The 22,951-nt window shown below is 31.1% G+C and overlaps 1 protein-coding gene across 1 annotated transcript; it reads right to left on the reverse strand.

Annotated features, from left to right (window-relative positions):
• Positions 1-3: 3 nt before the first annotated feature.
• Positions 4-21,635, reverse strand: LOC143195521 (aminopeptidase N). The gene is made up of 15 exons (XM_076402758.1): positions 21,504-21,635; positions 10,117-10,280; positions 6,963-7,203; positions 4,849-5,050; positions 4,473-4,790; positions 4,323-4,420; positions 4,087-4,262; positions 1,964-2,296; positions 1,700-1,904; positions 1,363-1,640; positions 1,099-1,304; positions 772-939; positions 569-709; positions 433-514; positions 4-375 (listed from the first exon to the last, which is right to left on the reverse strand). Exons 2-15 carry the CDS (start codon positions 10,276-10,278, stop codon positions 223-225), a joined length of 2,763 nt encoding a protein of 920 aa, XP_076258873.1. The 5' UTR covers positions 10,279-10,280; positions 21,504-21,635; the 3' UTR covers positions 4-222.
• Positions 21,636-22,951: the final 1,316 nt, after the last annotated feature.

A 22,951-nucleotide genomic window follows, 5' to 3' on the forward strand; every position in this document is an offset into this window, starting at 1 on the left:
CTATTACAGTAATTCCGTTTATTGAAAATTTCGCATCTCCTGTGTTGATATGTAAAAATTATTAAGTACAACTAGGTAATTTTTTTAATTGGATACAAAACATTTTATAAATACTGTAAAACATATTTCATAATAATTTAAATAAAAAATATCGGCATAAATAAAGATTGTCACTGTTTCATACTCAGTCATACGCTCATTCACACTCGAAAAAAAAAAGTTCTATTCCTTGGTGTATTTCTTCAAAATACTTCCAATTTCTTCAGCATGCCTTTGCTGCCATTGTACATTGATCTTCACAGTTTCCAAAGCTTGTTCGACACCTTGTTTTACCTCGGAGAAATTCTCTTTATGGCTGTCAATGAAATAATCCAACTAAAAATTAAAAAAGTTATATTATCACGTTCGTTAATGTTATTTATAATTAATTACTTCATGAAGCTCCTTTTCTTGTGTCATTTTACTAGAAATCGATGACAAATAATTACTGATTCTCCTCTTATTTGGCGACAAACTAAAAATTGTATGTTAATACATAATGTTTTTGAGTAGTGCTGATTTTACTCACTGTTTAAATATTTTATCTACATTTTCATACAGGAAGGTCTTCGCTATGAAGAATCCAACATCATTTGATGCAACTGAATTGAATACACTGCTGGAATCTTGTCTTCTTACTTTGGTATCATCCAGAGACCATTTTAAATATCTGTAAAAGGAGCAGTTAAATGATGTATCTACAATATGCATTCATGAAATGTTTCAAGTTACCTGCTCAATAACCAGATTTCTTTCGTACATCCTAATACACTTAATAAAGTGCTTTTCTCGGTAGCAACATTGGAGCTTTGATATTTTTCCCACAAGAAATTCCATTCTTCTTCTGCACCGTGCTCCAAAGCAGTACAATAAACGACGCCTCGAAGATCTTTAGGTATTCTAAAGAAAAGAACTTTAGTTTAGAATAGAGCTTTAGTTAGAATAATTACAAATAATGCCTAGGTGTTTTTAAGCAATACTGCATCGAACATGTTGAATGTATTGTCACATTATGTGTGACATGTTATAATGACATGAATTTTCTGGATTTCTACTTACGGATTAGCACCATCAGAAGCATGTTGAAACTCTCTGAACAATTTTATTGCTTCAGTTACACAATTGTCGACTTCATATTTACAACTTCTGCTAGCCAACAAATTGTGCAGTTTGACTTTATCCAATTTGTCCGAATCTTCTTTCTTTACTGGACTCAATCCACCAATTTTCTCATACATTGGAGTCAACAAATATTTCATATAATCCTACAAGTAGACAATATTTAAGAATACTTTTATTTTAAAACAATGTCGAGCTTCATACTTTAAAGGCGCCATACGCAGGTGATTTCTTAAGATATGTGCTAATTGTTCCAGTTTTACCCAGCGCAGTGTTCCATGGAAGATACTCCGATTCATTCTCAAGATACCCAATTAAATCAAAGAATGTTTCGTATTTTTGTGTACCAATAAAAGCCAAATCTGCAGCGTCGGCAATCAACTGAGCACGGTTTAGGATGGGAATGTTCTTTGCCTCTTCAGTTTTCAGAGCTTGTGTAATCAGATGCCAATTATTTTCGTCGTAATTAACCTTGTAGATTCCTACGAAATGAGTTTGTTTGTTGGATGCAATAAACAATAATAAGCATGATAAAATTTACCGGCCATTTTATTATTAAAAATAACCCATTCTTGAGGTTCAGCAACGTGTTCAATCACTTGATCTTGGTCGTTGGGGCAACTTAACCAATGTTGTGGAGTGGTTACGTTGAATTCTGAATGAGCGCTTGTAGAATAACTCAGAGGTACCCACCAACAAGGTTTAATGTCATCCTTTGCTTTGATTGTGTCTCGCAAGAAACGTTCCTGATAAGTTATAGCAAGAATGTTATAATTCTCTATTAATAACATTAGATAATCGTTACCTGGGTGATGTAAACGGATCCATTATCGTAATTCCTATGAACAGTTATGACGGGGTATCCGGTTTGCAGGGTCCAAGTGTCCATAATAGTTTTGACAGTCAAATCCTTTGGTAAGGTACCTTTGTCGTGAGCAGCTTGCGTCAAGGCATGCCATAAGTCATCCTGTTCGGCGTTGTGGTAACGATGCTCCCTCAAATATTTACTTACTCCAGTTCTCAGCGTTTCTTCGCCCAAGAATAAACTCATCATACGGATGAGGGATGATCCTTTCTTGTATGAAATCGTATCAAAAATTTCATCAATCTGCTTGGGATTACCTATTGGTACAGATACCTAAAAATTAAATAATTACTTTATTCTATATATATTATTTTAGTATATATTATTCTTTAATTAAAACTAATTATGCCATAAATAAATGTCATTCGTAAACCATATTTTTTTTGTAAACCAAATTTTCACAAATAATTAACTGTCTTGGAAGAGATTAATTTGTCGAATCTAAATTAATTTTCAACGTATTTAAATAATATTCCATAAGTGTTCCTAATTAAATCATCTGATTTTGAAACTTGTTTAAAAATAAAATTTTAATGTTAATGTGGGAAATACGTCACTTTAGCGCCATCTGTTGATGAAGTAGTATTATATTTTTTAAACCTATATTATTATAACCAATAAAATGTGTTAATAAATTATTAATACACAGTTTAAAAACCACATTTGTAACTAATAATTAAATTAGCATTGGGATAAATCATGCTTGAATCATTTGATGTTGATTTCAAAGTGGAACCGAGGAGGCAATATTTGTTCTTTTGTCTTTCGTGTTTAACTATCCGCAATAAATTACCCTGATTAATGTTTAATAAACGTTGAAAATAAATAGAAATAAAATAATTTGGTCCCAAGGTTCACAAAATGGGCACGCAAAGATTTATTTATGCCGGGTATGTTTTTCATTACGGCTAAATTGGTTCCGGATTTTTTTCTCTTTTAGTTTATATTACATAATTAAATCTAGTTTTGTATATTTTTTGTATTATTTAGACGAGTTCAGCCCATATGAATGAAATAACATGGATGTAAACTTGATTAAATATAATATGGGTTTGCTTAGTTGTTAAAGTGAAACATTGATCTATTAACCGATACTCTCCGTTGACAAATCATATTCTATTTTTATTTGCGTAACTTACTAAAAATAAGAAATTATCAGATCATCATCATGGAGACCAAAAAGAAATATTCATACTATAATATATCAATCCCAGGCCTATCTAAGAAAATAATTTTTAGGAATAATTCAACTTTATTCACGAAGATACTCCGTTTCACTTCACTTCATGTGTTAAATACTGTATGTTGTTTAAAAAGAATGCAATTTTCTAATTATATTAGACCTATTAATTAGTTTTAAAGGATTTTTTAAGTTGAAGCTTTATTGTGAAAAATCGGTACAATGTATTTTATTCAAATTATTGTTCATCGGTGGTCGTTATATTTTCTCATTTCTCAGACAATTTACGGATTCTATCTAGAAAGAACGGAATGTTTTTTGAGGCTGTTTACAAATCGATGCGTATATTTATAACTAAAACGCTGCTCAGACTTCTTACGACTCATATATCGGAACAAGTAATGATCAAAAGGAGCGAGGTCTGAAGAATACGGTAGGTGGGGTAAAACTTCCCATTTTAATGCTTCCAAGTATATTTTCACGTTTCGCAACATATGGTTGAGCGTTGGTATGCTGAAGAATAACATCGTTGTATCTTTGCTCGTATTCTGGCTATCTTTGTGCAGTTCTCGGTTCGAACACATTTTACACATAAAAAGAGTCGAAATCAGTAGTCACAAGTTGAAATCGATGGAGCATGATTGCAATAAGCATCACACAACTTTCGATAACCTTCAGCCACCTTTGTCTTTAAATTGAAGCAAAAAACTAAAACTTTCCGCAATTTACTCGGTACAAATTCAGACATTTTCAATGCACTGAAGATATATTTTGTTCACACTTCGACGAAGTGATATAAAACTGAAAAGTGAAGCCTATTATAACCTAATCTGTTGTAAATCCTCTAAAATCCTCTGTATCTCTAAAAAAAAAACAATCTTACCGGATGTGAAGTTCTCAAGGCATCGAATGAAAATACGCTCAAGATATTTGTAGCTCCTTCTTCTTCCAAGGAGTTCCACAATGGAAATAGGTGATCTACAGCAACGCTAGCCATGTAAGTCGCGAAACCCTCGTTGAGCCATAAATCAGTCCACCATTTCATGGTGACTAGGTTACCTGTCGGATAGAATAGCGTTTCGCGTGTTTTCTTAATAAGGTTAATTAATATTTGCTTACCAAACCATTGATGTGCCAATTCATGAGCAATAACACTAGCTACTCGGTGTTGGCTAACTTTGGATGATACCTCTGGATCATAGAGTAAGTATGCCTCCCTAAAAAAGTCTTTGGTCATAGTGTTTGCGCCAAAAAATGCATCAATATTACCTGTATGTGATCAATCCCCAGTTTTCCATAGCACCGGCACTAAAATCAGGAATAGCAACCATATCTTGTTTGGGTAACGGATAATCGATGTTGAAGAATTTTTCAAAGAACCTCAAAGCCTTAGGACCAACTTCTTTAGCGAAATCTACCTGATTTAGAGCATCTGATCTCGCCCATATTTTAAAGGTCACGTTGTTGAAATCTTCTAGTGGTTCAGCTTCCTTGTACTCGAAATCGGATACTACGTACGCCACCAAGTATGTGGACATGGGAACGGAAATATCGAATCTATCCCAGTACCAACCGGTTTTTTCTTTCCTTTAAATTAATTAACATTAATTGATGTCTTAAAAGTTCTAAATGAGATTTAATTTACATTGGTTCGGTTACGAGTAACGGCATGTTACTGATTGCTCTGTATCCATCTTTCCTAGCTATAGAGATGTCGAATGTTGCTTTCATTTCCGGTTCGTCGAAGCAAGGGAACGCCCTTCGAGCACTGATGGCTTCGAATTGTGTCACTCCCAACCATATTTTTTCTTTTGTGTGGCTATCTACGTAACTGCTTCTGTAAAATCCTAAAGAAAGTTTGTTAAAAACCCAAACTTTCAAATTTAACATCACTATATACTATAATTAAGGTAATAGAAACGCACTGTTATTATCCAAATACTATTTAAAATATTTTGATACAAGCATATTCAAAGAAAATCCTTGATTTCGAAAAAGTGGTAATTCCTTTTAAGGATATTGCTTTACCACAGCTGTTGCAGATTATAACTGTAAGTGTATTTTGTATGTGCTATGTGTAATGTATGTGTAATGTTTACAGAAAATTTTATCCATGATCATTCATTAGTGTATCGAAAAATGTATGTAAAGATGAGAACAAAATCATTTGTAACAAGAATAACAGATGTAATTGAAGAAGTCTATAAAGTTACAAATGTACGTTCAGCTATATTGGGAAAATTTTATAGAAACAACACACTGAACTGTTAAAATCTTACATTGCAGCCAGAATGTTTAGAGTAGAAACAAGAGAAATTCTCAAAGAAATGTATTGAGGCTAATTCGTTTTCCACAAGTTTTTTAAAACCAAATCCTGAGAGGTATTGGAAGTACCCCCAGATATTGCTGGACTGACACCGAGACCTTCAAATAACATGTGTCACTCAGGCAGTTAAGAGAATCGCCAGGAAACTCCATTCTTATATTAATATCGAAGTGTTATAACTCTCGGATAACACTAGAACAAGACACGTTGTGTAGCGTAGTGACGTGCATTAATAGAAATACATCAGTCTTAAGATATAAACATTATTAGAGGCTAGATAGAGCCGATGGCTCCTCCTACACATATATACTTAGATTCATGTTACTGCAAAGACAACAGTAACAATGTGATAAGAAAATTTTAAAAAATTATAATAAAACAACCCCACAATATAACTAGATAATTTCTTCTTTGAATATATATTTTTACTATACTTTAACTTAATTATTATTTATTATGTGAATTAGCTTATATTATTAAGAAAGAAATAAGTGGTAATAGATGAAATCATTAAAAAATTAAACTCTAACCAAAACATTTGTTTTTTGGTGAATGTATGGGTAGCTAATGGGTAGAGAGCGAATAAACAAATGAATATAGAAATCGATATGTTAATGTCTTATCTCAAATTCCAGAAAAAAATAAGAGAATGAGGCGTTGAGGAAAAGCGTTAGTGATTATCAGTGTTTTATTTTAAAAATATTATAATTTTTATCTTGTATTAAAATTATTAATAATCCGTAATCAATTTTAAATACGTAAGAATTTTATAAGCCAAAGTTTGACGAAAATGTTAAAATTATTCAATAGAATTGGAAAGAACAAAAATAAGAAGTTCTTAAGACACTTTGTATTATAGTAAACCTTTAAAGATTGCTTGATCGAAAAATAAATCACTCTGTATAGTCTAAGTGAGTTCTGAAAAGCACAGAGTAAAATATGTTGGAGTTTACGGATAGTTCAATTTAACTAATTTCAGTATGTTCGTAGTTGATATAGTTTCTAACTTGATGTTATATACATGATAATATACAAAGGTTTTTCAAATAAAACGAATTTCGTTAATATCCTCACAGTTCGGTATTTCATTCCATGTCAATATAGGAATTCTAGTAAAAAATGTTAAATAAACATTATAAAAATATTTTATTTAATATTATTACATAATGTTAATCATAAAATTAACCTGATTGAGAAATTTGAAAAACTAAAAAACATGAATAAAACCTGTATATCACACTTTACGTTATTTTAAAGTTGAGTGACGAAAAAAACTTTTAAAAAATTAAAGAAAGGAAGTGACCAAGGGTTTGAAGCAAATTACTTTTTAATCCAAAAAAAAAACACACAAACAAACCCAGTGCCCAGCAAAACTATTTTTTTGCAATATTTTCTCTAAATCCAATATTTCAATATACATTATATAGTATTACCTGCAAGGCCATCATCCAATTTTCCCTTGAAAGGTATGTAAATCTCATAACGGTGATCTTCGGTGAGGGGTTTCTCCAGCAGGATAATCAGAAAGTCGTGCTCTTTCTCATAGGCCACCTTTAATGCCTTAACAGGCTTTGTTGCTTTACTGGAAATATCCCTAAGAGTAACTTCTTGTTCGCCGATATCCAATCCTTTAGAATGTAAAGTGATGTTGACAGTAGGACTGACACATGATGTCTAAATAGAGCGAAGGAACAATTAAAAAGGGAACAAACATCTACCCCAAAAAAGAAGAATACAGGCGAGAGGCCGCGTTTATGTACAGCGTGATTTGAATTGATTAGCCTTCGATATTTTGACGGAAAACATTGACCCAATTGAAAAAACGAATTCTAAATGAACCAAAAATTAATTCCGTAGGTGTTATCCGTTTTATTATCGCTATGAATAAATTATTCACTAATTCTTTCTGATATGTTATAACAAATGGATCATAATCATGGATCTATATCAATAGAATGTAAATAGTCGTTGGTATAGAAACAATTTTTTAAAATTCTTTCACCGACAACTTTGAATTCGAAAATTTGATAGAATATGCATAGAATATGTAACAATCCATTTAAATACACCCCTATTTTATCCTTATATTGAGGTGATATCCTAGTCTAGAAATTTGAAGAAATAGCTGTTTTTATTTCATAACCCCTAACCAATTCAGGGATCCTAACCTTTAAAAATACACCTACATACAAGAGGAATTTTTAAAATTTAGATTATTTTCGTAAATAACAGGTCAATTGAAAAGTCCCCGGTTTACCATAGTAAAACGCATTTTTTTGGCAAAATTAGTTTTTCTTATTCAACATAATTTCCTTCAAGGGTGATACGCTGATTATAGCGACCCTCCAACATTTCGATACCATTTCTGTAGTACGATTTGCCCTTTGCTTCAAAATAGGCTTCAGTTTCGGCGATCGACCTGTTCATTTGACGAAAATTTCTTCCCAGCGAACATTCTTTTGAGATTTTTTGGAATTGAGGAAATAGTCGCTGGGGGCCAGATCTGGAGAATACGGTGTATGAGGAAGCAATTCGAAGCCCGATTCATGGATTTTTGGATCGTTTTCACTGACTTGTGACACGGAGCATTATCTTGGTGAAGCAGCACTTTCTTTTTCTTCAAATGCGGCCGTTTTTCGGCGATTTCGTCCTTCAAACGGTCCAATAACGCTATGTAATAGCAATGAAAATTATTCCATGCGCATCCCAAAATACAGACGCCATAACCTTGCCAGCCGACTGTTGCGTTTTCATACGCTTTGGAGCGGGTTCATCGTGTGCTGTCCACTCGGATGACTGTCGATTGTACTTCGGAGTGAAATGATGGAGCCATGTTTCATCCATTGTCAGATATCCACGCAAAAACTCGAGTTTATTTCGCTTAATCATCTTCAAATACTGTTCCGAATCATCAACTCGTCGCTGTTTTTGGTCAAAAGTGAGCTCGCAGAAACCACTTTGCACAGAGGTTTCTCATACCCAAATATTCGTCAATGATATGATGTACACGTTCAGTTGATATCCTTAGGGTGTCTACTATTTCATTCAGTTTCAATTTACGATCATTCAAAATAATGCTATAATGCTATAATTGCCAAAATGCTATAATTCACAAACTAATGATCCGACAGCTGTCAAATTTATACACGCGTATTTTGAGGGCCCCGACCCTAACTTAAAAATATATGGATTTAATTCTAGTAGCGCCATCTATGTGCCAGGCCGGGGACTTTTCAATTAAGCTGTTATAGCTGTTTTAGTCACCCGGCATCTATACCGGATTAGCTCACTCGAAACTTTTAAAAATAAAACTATAGCGCTGTAAATGTTTTTTGCTACCCTTTTTTGGGACCATCTGTAATCATCAGTCTGTAACTTTTCGGATTTTTTTTCGGTTATATATTCTTTAAACATTAATAACATTTAGTGTAAAACGGTTAATAAAAATATTCTTTCTTTTTATTTCACTTGAACAGAACGGTTAAAATTGGATGCTGGCACGACTGTTTATCAACTATATTTACTATTAAATTCTATGGTTTCGACCTTCATTATATTGGTGGCTTGATTTTAAGAAATCTGTCCATCAAACACTTTTACAGTTTTATAGTAATACTGCTCCGTCATATCGTAATGGTCGGTTTAGATTTTTACAAAATGTTTTTTTTAATTTAGACAGTCTATCAATTGAGGAATCAACTGTTTCCAGACGTTTACAGGTAAGGGAAAAGATCCAAAAGGTTAAATGAACACAAAGACAACTTGAATGTAAATACCATTTTAAACGATTTCAACATCCCTTGTTAGGCAAAGAAGAAGAGTTTTCTGTGGCGTACTGTGACTGGCGATCAAAAATGGTCCTATGGTATGGTTATAATAATCATAGGTGTAAAAGTCATGAGAACCATTTATATCGATACCGAAGCGAAATATTAATACCCATAAAGCATTACTAATTATATGGCTGAATCAGCAAGGTATGAGAGAGTTGCCAAGAGAATCCACCAGACATTACGCCGTTTGACTACCACTGGTTCAGATCGAGGCAACGTGGCTTGGCTGCCAAACGGTTTCCAAATGCTGAGGAAATATCAAAATGGATCACTTAGAAACCAACATTCCAACGTTCTTTCGACAGCGTATTGTTATGATAATATGAAAGAGAGGAAGAAGTTGATTTTTTGAAGATGATTTTCACTAATCCTTTTAAAATTTTAAACATTTTAAAATAAAATTAACAAAGAACGAACACAAAATATGGAAAAATAATAAAGTAGTGAAAGAGAAAGAAATAGATATAATAACAACAAAATATCGATAGAACTTTACTAGAAAAGGAGGACCAGTTAATATGGTTGGATGAAGTAAAACACGATTTATTGGAGATAAATAGAAGATATCTAATAGCGGAATAATATTAAAATACTAGATAAGCAAATAATGAAGGAAAAACATTAAAAACAAGACAACTAGAAAGAATCTAGAAATAAATTAATTTAGAGCTTCCCGACCGAGTTGTTAATAAATACTTAATAGCCCAGTAATAATGTAATATGGCCTCGTATTTAGAAATAAATTTTAACTTACTTCGATCCAGACTTTTCCTTCGAATTCAAAATTATCTTTTTCTCCGAATGGGGTGATAATTTCCAACCTGTAGCTTTCGGGCCTGATGTTTTTCGGTAATCTGTAATCTTCACAACTGACAAATGTCAGGAGTGTCAACGCCGCGACTAAAACAGCGCGCATTTCTGTAATAAAATATAGCCATTAATAAAATATTAATATAGTGATGGTGAACTTGCACTCCTAAACTTTATTGTTATGTTATTTTATTGTTTCTTGTTATCTATAATCCTAACCACATTATAACTGTCAAATAGAACCCTTATTAATATACTGTAAATATGACAATCGAGCAGATATTGTCCAAGGATAGTAAACAGACAAATAATCGATATAAAATATTTCCTATTTGACTGTAATAGTATTAGTAAATATTGTATATGTCTTATTATAAAAATATTTTTATACATTTTATATAGATGTTTAAATAACTAATTTTCATTTTTATATTAACACTTTTCGTCGGCATAAACCTTCTAACGTTAATCATATCCTAAATATGGTATATTAATACTACGACAAATAATAAGTTTTTTTCAGAGCGCTTTAAGCTTTAGATCTTATATCTTTCATAATGTTTTAAAGTTGATCGAGGTTTAGTTCATATTATGCATCAGGTTTGTTGACCATCGGTAGCGTGATGCATTTGTAATACATTTTTAGAATGCATTCACGTCCACGACAATTAAACGTCAATTTATTTTAACTATGTATTGTACATTGTGTTCTTTCTTTTACAAAACCGTTTGAAATTACATGATAATGTAATATAATACTAACAATGAATTATAACTGAGCTTGTATTGGTAATTTTTTAGCGGTTAGTTTTTCTAAGGTAAGATTTTTTATATTTTATTAAATTAATTAAATAATCAATTAATTTATAAGCAAATTTTAATTACTTTATGTTATGTTGTTGTTTAATTTATGTTGTTTAATGTCTTTATATTACAACAAATTATAATATGTATTAGAAAATATTCCTAAAGACAATAATAGTTTAGTAACATTTTAAAATTTTATTACAAGGAAATATACCCATCAACAATACTACGAAATAATTAAAATAAAACAGTTTATATGCTGTGAATAGAATTATTTCTAAGTGTTTTATTTTCATCATTGACACTAACGTGTTTGACATTGACAATTGCCTTAATTATTGACAACCTCCGCTAAAAAAGATTACCTTAATTCTAAACTTTTTACGTTCAAAAAATTATTTCGATTTTTGACGCAAAATTATGTAAGAAATGATGATTAAAGCTCATTAACTATTAAATTTGTATTTCCAAAAACAAATCTATCTGTAGGTTCGCAGTGTGACATATAGATGGCGCCACCCCTCTAAACCAAATGTAGTATAGTTAACCTGCAGACAAGTATCATCATTTGACGACAATTTGATATATGATGAAATGTTGTTTCAATCAAACGACTTCTGTCATTTTCAACAAATTGCGTCGTGTCAAAAGTCGAAAAAAACTTTAGGTAAATTGAATGAATTGCTCTTTGCCACCCAACAACGTTTGTAACCTACAAAAAATTATCTGCCGAAAAAGGTTTGCTTTAAATGATCATCGAAATTTTAAAAGCAAACACAAATAATTCTATTATACGAGGCGGAATCAAATATAAACGGTAATTTTACTATTTATCTTAACACGTAATTACGATCTAGAGAATGAAAATGAAAGTGAAAGTCATGATCGAGGCCTTTGAACAAGTCTCACAAATGACAACATCCGTGCTGCTCAAAAGCTTATTGAAAGTGATCGTCGATTGAGGATTAAAGAAATCTCATCAGAATTGGGTATCAACGAATACTTGTTACAACGAATACAAGTACAACGATGTACTTGTCTAATAGAGCTATAAATAATCTAAAAATGTCATTCATTCAACATTTGTTTAAGTCAAACATTTGATTAAGGGAATGAGCAATAGTCAGAGCAGCTGTGGCAGCCATTTGACTGAAATATATTGCAACACGGTGCCATTATCATAAATATAAAATACTAAAGACTTTTGTGATAAAAAGCAAACGATAATTTTTTTTCTACTTTAAAAATAATTATTCAATTCAATGTTTCGAATGGTCTTTAAAATTAGTCTAATTTGATTCAGTGTAATTTCCTTAGTCTGGTTAAAATAATGTCCTCAAGATGAGCAGTTTTTTGAGTACGGAATAGTGAAAAGTCCGACGGAACTAAATCAGGAGAACAGGGCGGCTGCGAAATGATTTGATTTTATTTTTTCTATATAATTTATCAATGAATACTATATGGAAATATTGCGAGTATTATGTGTTATTATGAGGAACAAACAACGCATACAGGCTCAAATAATATTCCTTGTTGACAGTTTGGCTTAGCTAAAGAATATCCTAATAGACAACACCAAGTCTTATATTTGTAACAATATAAGTACTTTAAACATACGCTAGTTAATTTAACAAAAACAACATATTTTTATTATGTTCTATGTGGTATTGTTTCTTTTGCATTTTAACTCAATAAATATGTCATTCATTATCATTAGTCCGCAACTAAATGATACATGAAATAACAAATCATTACTGTTTTACGTAATGATAAAATCGTATTTTGACAATAATTTTAATTAGCCATTACATCTAGGAATATTTATATAACATAGCCTAAAAATAACAGACCTTAATTAAATTTTGTATACTAATGTGATCTATTTTTTTGACCTTTGCGTTTAAACAGTCTTTTGTAGTTATTTATATGAAATCCTTGTTCGATTTTAGTAGTTAACATATTTTTATAAATAATTTTTATATTCTAAATAGAATATATCACCAGTTCATGATTTTGTTAACAAATAACAAGATAATTCACTATTTTAGATATTTACATGTAATAAATTGAATAATGTTGATAAGGAGTTGAATATTCTTATAACAAATTCAATATTTAATACATTTTTTAACTACTTTACCAGTTATCTAACTACATAAGCTTTTGCATATGTTTATATATTTGATGCAATATGAGCTGAAAAATACCGCGTGACAAAGATAACGCGTTTTTTTGTTCAAAAGTGGCTTTATACATCAACGTAATCTCCACCAAGAGCCACCCAATCATTCCAGCGCCACTCGCTCTTGTCACAAGTTGCTGTCCACTCAGATGACGATCGTTTGGATTCCGGAGTAAAGTGATGGATCCATGTTTCATCCATTGTCATATATCGATGCAAAAATTCTGGTTTGTTACATATAAACATGATCAAACACTGCTCAGAATCATCAACATGTTCTTGTTTTTGGTCACCAGTGAGCAAACATGGCACCCATTTTGAACAAAACTTTTTTCATAGTCAAATGCTCATGATAACTTACATATCATAACTTTTTTTCGATCACTGAAAACGATTTTGTGGATTTTTGGCGTTTTTCTGGCGTTACGACCTAATCTGGACGTCCACAGCGTTCTGCATCATCGGTGTCTCTACGACCAGGTTTGAAGTCAGCAAACCAACATTTTATTGTTGTTTCTGATGGAGCGGAGTCCTAATAATACCTTTTAAGTCATAGATTCGTTTGAACGATATTTTTTTCCATCAAGAAGCAGTGTAAAACTAAAAGACGAAATTGGTTTTGATCCATTGTTTTGAAAATAACAAAAGTAGTGTCACTCTTAGCACAATAACTCACAAGCTTATGATTAGATTATCAGGAAGTTCTTTTGAAGGATATTACTAACTGAAAAAACGATAAATGCAATAAAACTAGCGCCATTTATGTGTTATTCCCCGGATGTTTCAGCTCATGTGTTATGTGAGCCAATGTTAAAGTTCCACAGCTGATACAATAGTTTATACTACAAAAAGAGTTGTAAGATTTATTTATGTAGGAATATTCAAATCTAGTATCATCAAATAGTCTTTAAATATAACAAAATGTGTTCTCAAAAGGAAATCTCAATAATCGTAAATCGTTCGTAATAAGTTGCTAACATAAAAACTTGCCTAACGATATGTACGGAGTTAATATGAGATTTTATTAACATTCTATGAGAAAAAAATATTTTAGAATAAAGTATGGAGTATGCAATACTGCAAGAATCATTATTTCCGAGGTTTGGGCATTCCCACTACCTTTGAAAAAAATCAATGTATTTATAGACTTGATGAAAGACTTGAGAAAGTAATAATAAGTTGTAGGTTAACTGACAATTATTAGTGACAATGTATTAATAATTTTTAAAAAATAAAAAAAAATCTTGATTCATTTTTAACATTAATAGAAGGTTCAAAGAAAAAATGACACAAATTTGAATAACTGATGTTTTACTTACTGTTAAATGAATACTGTGTTTTAGTCATCTAACTCTACATTTAAAATAATAAGTTACTGTTTATTTGATTTTATTTTTTTCAAAATAAAAAGCATTATATATAAAGTGATTTATTGATCATATCTAAAACAATGCATTTTATCTGATGGCGTATGTTAATTAGAAACTTATTTCAAAATTGTTATCATTTTAACTTAAATTAACTTCTAAGATTTGAGAAGATTATGTTGTTTATTGCATTGCATATAGGCACGTTCATTTTAATAAAATTTTTTAAACAATATTTTTTTTCGCAGTTTTTTGACGAGGACAAAGCAAATTCTCTAATAATGACTAATAACGTATTGTACACCTTAAGAAACTCTATCTCATATATCTTGGTACTAGTGAGTTAGAAATAGAACCATGACCTGGCTTAACTATTTGAACTGTAAAACACAGACATTATAATAACAATTTCAATCAAAAAAATAATTGCAAGCTACCATTCATCGATATTTACATATTTTCTACTTTTTTATATTCATAGTTGCGGCAGCATATCAGTTAATCAACCAGATAAAAATGGGGAATCAATTCATTTTTTATTGACGATAAATTAAGTTATATTCACGCCGCAGTGAAAGCTACTGTGACATTTGCGATTATGGGTAGTGTGTTTTTATTATAATTGCTTGGTCGGCCAAAGGTATCGATCAATTGGTAAAGAACAGGCGTGGTACTCGTACCACGTACCAACTAATCATGTGGCTGAACCCACGCGATTGTTCTTGCAAAGTGCATAATCGAGTCTTTTTCGTTATCTAGCACGAGCTATTGGTGGCAATCTAAAGGGTGTATAAAATCAATAGCGATTTCTCTTAAAGCTACACAAAACTGAATCAATATCGTTTTATTTTATCAACTATAATGAAATATCTATGCAACAAAAATATTATTTATTAATGCCTGTTTACTTGACGATAATTATAATAGACCATCAAGTTAGGGTTGCCGAGTTGATATGCACGATGTCAGTGAAGTACGTATGCTAAAACGCTTACTACCCTTCCACCTGATTAACAGTCCCATATAATATATTTTAGAGTAACATAGAACAATAATTAAACTAAGTTTTAGTTCATAAGTTTGTATACGAGATCACTTATTACCAAACCCATTGGGCAGATTGTTGAATGCTAGAAGAATAATAAAATTAAATGACCTCCCTTGCTATAGACCATGTGAAGTAGCCGGATTGTTGTAACATATCCATTTTTCATAATTGGCTATAATCTGGTTCGATAAGTTCTTCCTTTTCTCTCATTAGGTAACAAAGTAAAAACACTTCTCATGTTCCTATTTCAAAGTGTGAGTGTTAAGTGCTTCGAAAGAATGACGGTGCACATGAATGTATGTTAATAAACTAGTTCTCTTATCGATATTGAAGGACCTATTCGATGGCTTCCGTAACAAACTACCTTTGGAGCATTTTTATTTGTTTGTATTGTTAGCACCAGCGATTCACAGACTGACGTTAACTTTAATTTGCCTTGATTTCTCACTCTACTTACTACTGATTTATTAATCAACTATTTACACTGAAGTGACTCATTCATCAACTCTATAATTAAAAACTCTCCCATAGTGTAAGTGATAAATGCAAGGACAAAAACATTGAACCACCAAGAGTAATAAAAAATAGAGAAGCGTGTGGGTCATTTCCAAAGTAACAACCGAGGACCGTTTGGACTAGTGCCAAAAATCCGCACTACAGCAATTTTTTTGTAGATATTTTGATACCTGGCGTACCTCTTGTAAGTTGGCGTAGTTCCATATACGACAATTAGGCTTCTTAATGGATGAAGGGTTATGTTTTATATTACTTGGTTAAATATTACTTTTAAACCAAATATTTTAAAATTTAGATGCGTGTGAAATTAGACACTAGACGTATGTTAGATTCGACTTTGATTGGGCACCGTCGTATACTGTCACATGAGCATAAAGAACATCATTTTTTCCAACGAACAACCATTGTAACAATAAAGTTTTATCCTTATTATTACTAAATGGTACTTACTTACTAAAAATTATTTGAAAATAATTTAATAACTATAATTATTTTGTTATTCAAGTCAAGTGAGTATACATTTAGAACTTTACGCAATTTTCCTTTGTAAATTTTTTATTCATCATTTTATTAAATATAATAATTTAATGAGTTGTTGAACCAACACTTGGTAATATAAACAGATACAAATGCAATTGACATTTTTTATGGGTAATTTTAACAAATTGTATGGTTGTAACAAAATTTATTTTATGATTACATAATATTATCCTTATTTAGTTTATTCAAGTTTATTCCACGCCGATTTTCAATGAATAAAAGCAAATTGTAACGATCATTACCTGGTTAGTCAATATGTTTTGTATAAAAACCATTATACTATGTATCCGATAATTATAGCTATAATTTTAATTGAGAGTTTCTGACAAAATACGCTGTAGACAGGGTCATTCTAGCAATTTTGCTCTGGATGATTTGCAGTTTATTTAATATCTATATTGAGATTTGTAAAATATGACATGAGCTTTTTACAGAAAACATTTTAACAAATTAGAATTTTGAGAGGGTCTTTTTCTAGATATTAAAAATGGGCAACTCCATAACACTGAGTATAATTGAAGTCCATGGTAAATTCAAATTAGGGATGTTACTATTAGTTTTTCAAAAGTTGACTTAATTATGACACTAGGTGCATAAACTATACAATCAATTAATGACTGATAATAAGATATCCTTGAAATATTAGCTATTTAACTTTATCAGATTTATTTATTGTTCCTTATTTAATTATTTTCAATTTTCAACTATAAAACGTACATACAAACGTGTAAATACAACGCTACGCAATAATCGCAGAACATTGGACCTCCGATTCCAACTTATTTCGAACGAAAGGGCATGAACAGTTTGAAAATAATCTCATATCCTACTGAGGTATCAATTTGAATCAATTTGTGTATAGACTGAAATGATAAAGCGAGATCTTGCGAGCTGGTAACTGTGCCAAAAAGATGAGAAAAAGTACTGGCTAGGGATTGACAATACTTTGATTGATTTGAAATGCTCAGTCATTAATTTAAAAAAGACAAATCTAATTTATATTCCCAATAAATAAGCCAAAAGTAATTTAATGTCACAACTAACTCTTAATTAATCCCTGCTTATTAATATAAACGTATCAATTCCAATTTATCAGACAATGCCTCTTTTTTATATTCCTGTTATAATAAAGCATTTATTGAGTCACTGTCGGAGATAACTTTGTAAATATACGTACGGCATGTCGTGCGAGGTAAATAAAATAAATTAATATTAATTAATTTCCCTTCTTTGTGTTCCTCCGGCGATATTTTTTCTACCCTGGCTCCGAATCAAGGTTAGAAGAAATCTTGTATAGCAAGTTCCTTATTATGCCAGTTACAAGACATCATTCAATCTCGTATGGAAAACAAAAATAGTTCAAGGCTACATTCTGCAGATATTCGTACGAATAAAGGTTTTCCGATAGCCAATATATTATCAGTACAACATTCTAATCTCGCCACACGAGAGCTTTACTTTTAATCAGGTTAAATGTGCGGATTTCGCAAAACTAAAATATTTGTTTCCTTACTTTCATTACGGATAAACAGGGTCAATATCCCCTAACAATATTATTTAATTAAACATCTTAAAATATCAATAACTTATTTTTGTTAATTAACAATTTTAAAAAAGGCATTTAATATTTGAGCGATTGGAATAAGAAATATTGAAAATTAAAATCTATAGATTAAAAAATAGGTCATATGAATTAATAAAATAATCAATAATGAACGTGTACATAATAAAAATGGAACAAAATAATCAATAATATATAAATATTAAAAGCTTAGTTGAAACATTATTGAATTTCCATGTTTAGAAACACCTAAACTGATTATTAAACGTGTTACAGTAGAATTAAATGACAATTATATTCGTCCAGCAGAAAAGAAAGTTCATTTGAAAAACAAATACATTTGTCCATTATGAAACATTTTTTGTTGGTGTTATACAATAGAAACACCATATCTGTAACAAATACTTGTAATAGGTTACGGTTCATATAATTTTTCAATAACAGTCTTTTAAATAATAGATATGTTATTTTAACTATACATGAAATACATGGGATACATAGATAGATTAATGAATAATTTTTAATACAATTATTTGAAAAATATGTAATTTTGCTCTAGATGTCGAATTAATAGAATTTTGTTTTTACATTATTTATTTCATTTACAGAAAAGGAAACTAAAGGAAACAAACATACATAGAATATGCCCTTACTAAATTATTTTAATTATGTGACTATTCATTTGATTGAAGATGAAGAGACATATTTTAAATTAGAGACATATTATGAATTAGAGACATATTACGTAATATGAACTTAGGTCATCGTTGACGTGGATCGCATAAAAATGTATAGGAATCTCTTTTTTGCTAACTGGGGTTTATCTGAACTGGTCTTACTGCTTAATGCGGATTCAGAACCACGGTCCTCGGCATTAAGCCTATTGTTTGGCGAGTAACCAAATTGAGAGACCACCTCAGAAAACATCTGGTCTTACCTAGTCTGGTTACTGGCGTAACTTAAGATCTCGACTTATGGACAAATACAAACATGATTATGTTTAAACATACATTCACAACTATACCTCAGCAAGATTCGAACTGCTACTATCGAAACAGTAGGACGAGTTTAAATGATTTAATAAAAAGGAAATTCATTTTTCATAATTGGTTATAATTTGGTGCGATAAGTTCTTCCTTTTTCTCATTAGTTCCCAAAGAAAAAACACTTCTCATGTTCTTATTTCAAAGTGTCAGTGTTAAGTAGTTTGAAAGAGTGTCGGTGCACCTGAATGTATGTTAATAAACTAGTTCTCTTGTCGATAATGGAGAATCTCTTCGATAGCTTCCACAATAAACTGTCTTTGGAGCGTTTTTATTTGATGTATTGTTATCACCAGCGATTCACAGAACGGTCCAGAACCACGGTCCTCGGCATTAACCCTATTGTTTAGCGAGTAACCAAATTTAAAGACCACCCCAGAAGACATCTGGTCTTACCTAGCCTGGTTATTGGCGTGACTTAAGCTCTCAACTTGGACAAACGCAAATATGATTGTGTATAAACTTACATTCACAACTATACCCCAGCAAGATTCGAAATGCCAATATCGAAACAGTAGGACGAGTTTAAATGATATAATAAAAAGGAAATTCCATGTCATTAAATCGAGAGAATAATTGCTTTAAAGGAGAAAAATAAAGGTTTTCCGTCGTAAAATACATTGACAGCAGAAAAAAGGTGCAGTACAAGAGTCATAGCTCGAAGCTAATCTATTTTGTGAATTTCACCTCCTTTAACTCGATACTCAAATCAAATGAAAGCATCACGGATTATCGCTATTGATTGCAACTGATGTGAGTCTATTACATAAAAAGATACACGGTTCTAAATATAACAAAGATGCATTCAGCAAATGGTTTGGTGAGCAATATTTCCATTCATCTTTTATGAACGTACGCATATCAAAATTTGTTGATTTTGGACAGTGTCAATAAACCTTTTCACGACTTTTCATTATTCGGACTCAAATGGAATCGGGTAAAGATGGAAAAGACGTATGATTAATAATAGACTACACTTTTCAACCAAAACTATTTCTCTCATACTATAATTTGAATATTTAACAGTAATAATAATAGAGAGACATTAAACTGATTAATTAACCTAACATAAAAAAAATTGCTAAATAATCTGCACAAAAATGTTAATGGTTTGTTTGATATGTAAATTTCAAACTTGTTTCAATAAGAAAAGAAACCGCAAAGGTTGATGATCCTGTAAAAGTATATCCAAGGGACTTTGTCGTATAGTTTTTCAGAAAAATACTTTTACGAAATTCCATTTTATTTGTGACCTTTTACACTTTTTGAGTGTGTAAAGAATATTGATTTTTAGAACGTAAAATATTTATATTAATAACGCGATTTATATGAATGAATTTTGATTATTGGTGATTAACTAATTTACGAAAGAATCGTGAAATTTCAATAAAATGGTGAAGTCATTACTTCATTTCCAAATAGTGGTTAAATATATCTTTACATAATTTTCAGTCGAAAATTTATAAGACGAGATTGTTAAAAAATGTTTATATAATACTTGTTGATAAATTCTACGTCACCATATATACTAAAAACATTAAAGTGCCGAATTTAGTGTAAATCATTATTTTAGGTCAAACACTAATATTTACAACTCAGTGAAGAATAAAAACAAAATTATAATATATTTATATTTAGTGACAATGTATTAATAAATTGATTATTCTTCTGTTTATACCTAACATGATCTGATGGTTTGAAAACTGACTTTGTTTTGTTTACATGATTTGTTTGATGTTAATTATTTTAATTTTTCGACTTTTAATTTGCATAGTTCCCATTGGTGATATTGAATTCATATTTACCTTGGAAGATTAGTATTAACAGATCGCGCGTCATATTTATCAAAATTATTATCACATCAAATTTAGTGTACTGTTTTGAACTAGTACTAATTTGTGTTTCCCTGATGGTAAGCGTGTGTATGTCAAAAATATTGGTTATAGAAAGGAAAAAAACTAAAAATAGATGTAAAATAATTGATTACATTAGTAAACAGTGCACATCTATCTTATTGTCCAAACTTGTTTAACTGCATACTTGTTTTTACTAAAATGATCTAACATTTATTAATTTATTCGAGTGTAATTTTTTACAATTTCGCAAAAAAAAATTAACAGGGAATAAATGTCTATACATTTTAACACCCCTTTATTTCATATATTCTTTACATTGATCCATATGATGATAAATAGGTAAAAAAATAAAAGTAAAAAATCTTAAAAGAGTAATCTCGAAGGACCAACATTTCGAAATAAAGCGTTTACCTGTGTTTTGTGTGGTTGGTCACTTAACTTTCGCCGTTCCGTTGGCAGCACTGTAGCCGATATTCGCGCTTCACCGTCAAACCACTTTGGACGTTCGGTTTGTTTTGGTTTGGCTTTTGTATCTGTTTGGTCAGCGATCCCCACTTTGTCGATCCATGGGCGTCGTCATTCAGGGGTACATTAAAAAAAAACTATTGTGGTCGTTACGTTTCTTTCTTCGTGCGATTTTCGTGATACGAGGACCGTGACTTTTGCTCAGTGTCAATCGGAAATATACTTGCAATTTTGCTGCCGTTTTATTTTAGATATATGTTTCGAATGTTTAACCTTAAACTCATATTCGTTAGATATACGGAATAAACCCGATGCATTTTTTCAATAAAATCGAATGGTTGTTTTAAAAATCAAGTACGCTTTGAATGTTATATTAAGGGGTTATATCCAACCCGAGATCTGTTATTATTAAAACGATATCAGAGATTTCGGTACAAGTAAATATTGGTTACATCGATATAATAGTGATATATATTGTACATTAAAATAATATAATAAATTTTCTCGATAATCTTTATTTCAATTTTTCACAAATTAGACTTACGTAGTATTAAACTACGATAATTACAAGAATTGATAACAGGTTTATTGTGTTTACATTTTTTCAAGAAAGCTTAGCCAATAGATTAGCTGCAGAGTTAGGCAAGCGAATCAATTCATTTTGCTTTTGCTAAAAAAGCGAGTTTATATAAAATAAAATTAAAATGTTTTATTAGGCGCTTGTATGTATTTTCATCAGCAATAAGTTGCGGTGGAAATGCGAAGTATCAATGTAAACAACGTAATCTAAATGTAATATTCACAAGAGTCTAATTCTGGAGAATCATAGCATTTGAACAAGGATTTGAATTTATAACGCTGTAAGTTATTGCAAATCATGCGTACATTTGAGGAATATAATATAAATAGAATTAATTATCTTGAAGTAACAAATTAACCTAATATCTCCGGTGAGACTAACTGGTAAAATTAGTTTTTTTTATTCAACATAATTCCCTTTAACATTGATACATTGATTATAGCGACCATCCAACTTTTCGATACCATTTTTGTAGTACGATGGGTCCTTCAAAATAAGCCTCAGTTTCGGCGATCACCTCTTCATTCGACGAAAATGTCTTCCCAGCGAGCATTCTTTTGAGGTCTGAGAACAGGAAATAGTCGCTGGGGGCTAGATATGGAGAATACGGTGAATGAAGAAGCAATTCGAAGCCCAATTCATAGATTTTTGACACGGTGCATTGTCTTGGTGAAGCAGCACTTTCTTTTCCTTCAAATGCGGCCGTTTTTCGGCGATTTCGTCCTTCGCACGGTCCAATAACGCTATGCAATAGTCGCTGTTGATGGTCCTTCCTTTTTCAAGGTAGTCAATGAAAATTATTCCATGCGCATCC

The sequence above is a fragment of the Rhynchophorus ferrugineus genome, unplaced genomic scaffold, assembly GCF_030347505.1.
Source record: "Rhynchophorus ferrugineus isolate W39M unplaced genomic scaffold, kcgeb_rfMv2 rfM4, whole genome shotgun sequence".
Taxonomy (NCBI): domain Eukaryota; kingdom Metazoa; phylum Arthropoda; class Insecta; order Coleoptera; family Curculionidae; genus Rhynchophorus; species Rhynchophorus ferrugineus.

Bases quoted from the DNA above. Each gene is read 5' to 3' on its own strand.
- LOC143195521 (XM_076402758.1), bottom strand. From the start codon at position 10,278: ATGCGCGCTGTTTTAGTCGCGGCGTTGACACTCCTGACATTTGTCAGT. The intron at 5,051-6,962 runs GTAATACTATAT...AACTTTCTTTAG, and splicing joins ATTGGATGATGGCCTTGCAG to GATTTTACAGAAGCAGTTAC. The intron at 515-568 runs GTGAGTAAAATC...TACAATTTTTAG, and splicing joins GTAGATAAAATATTTAAACA to TTTGTCGCCAAATAAGAGGA.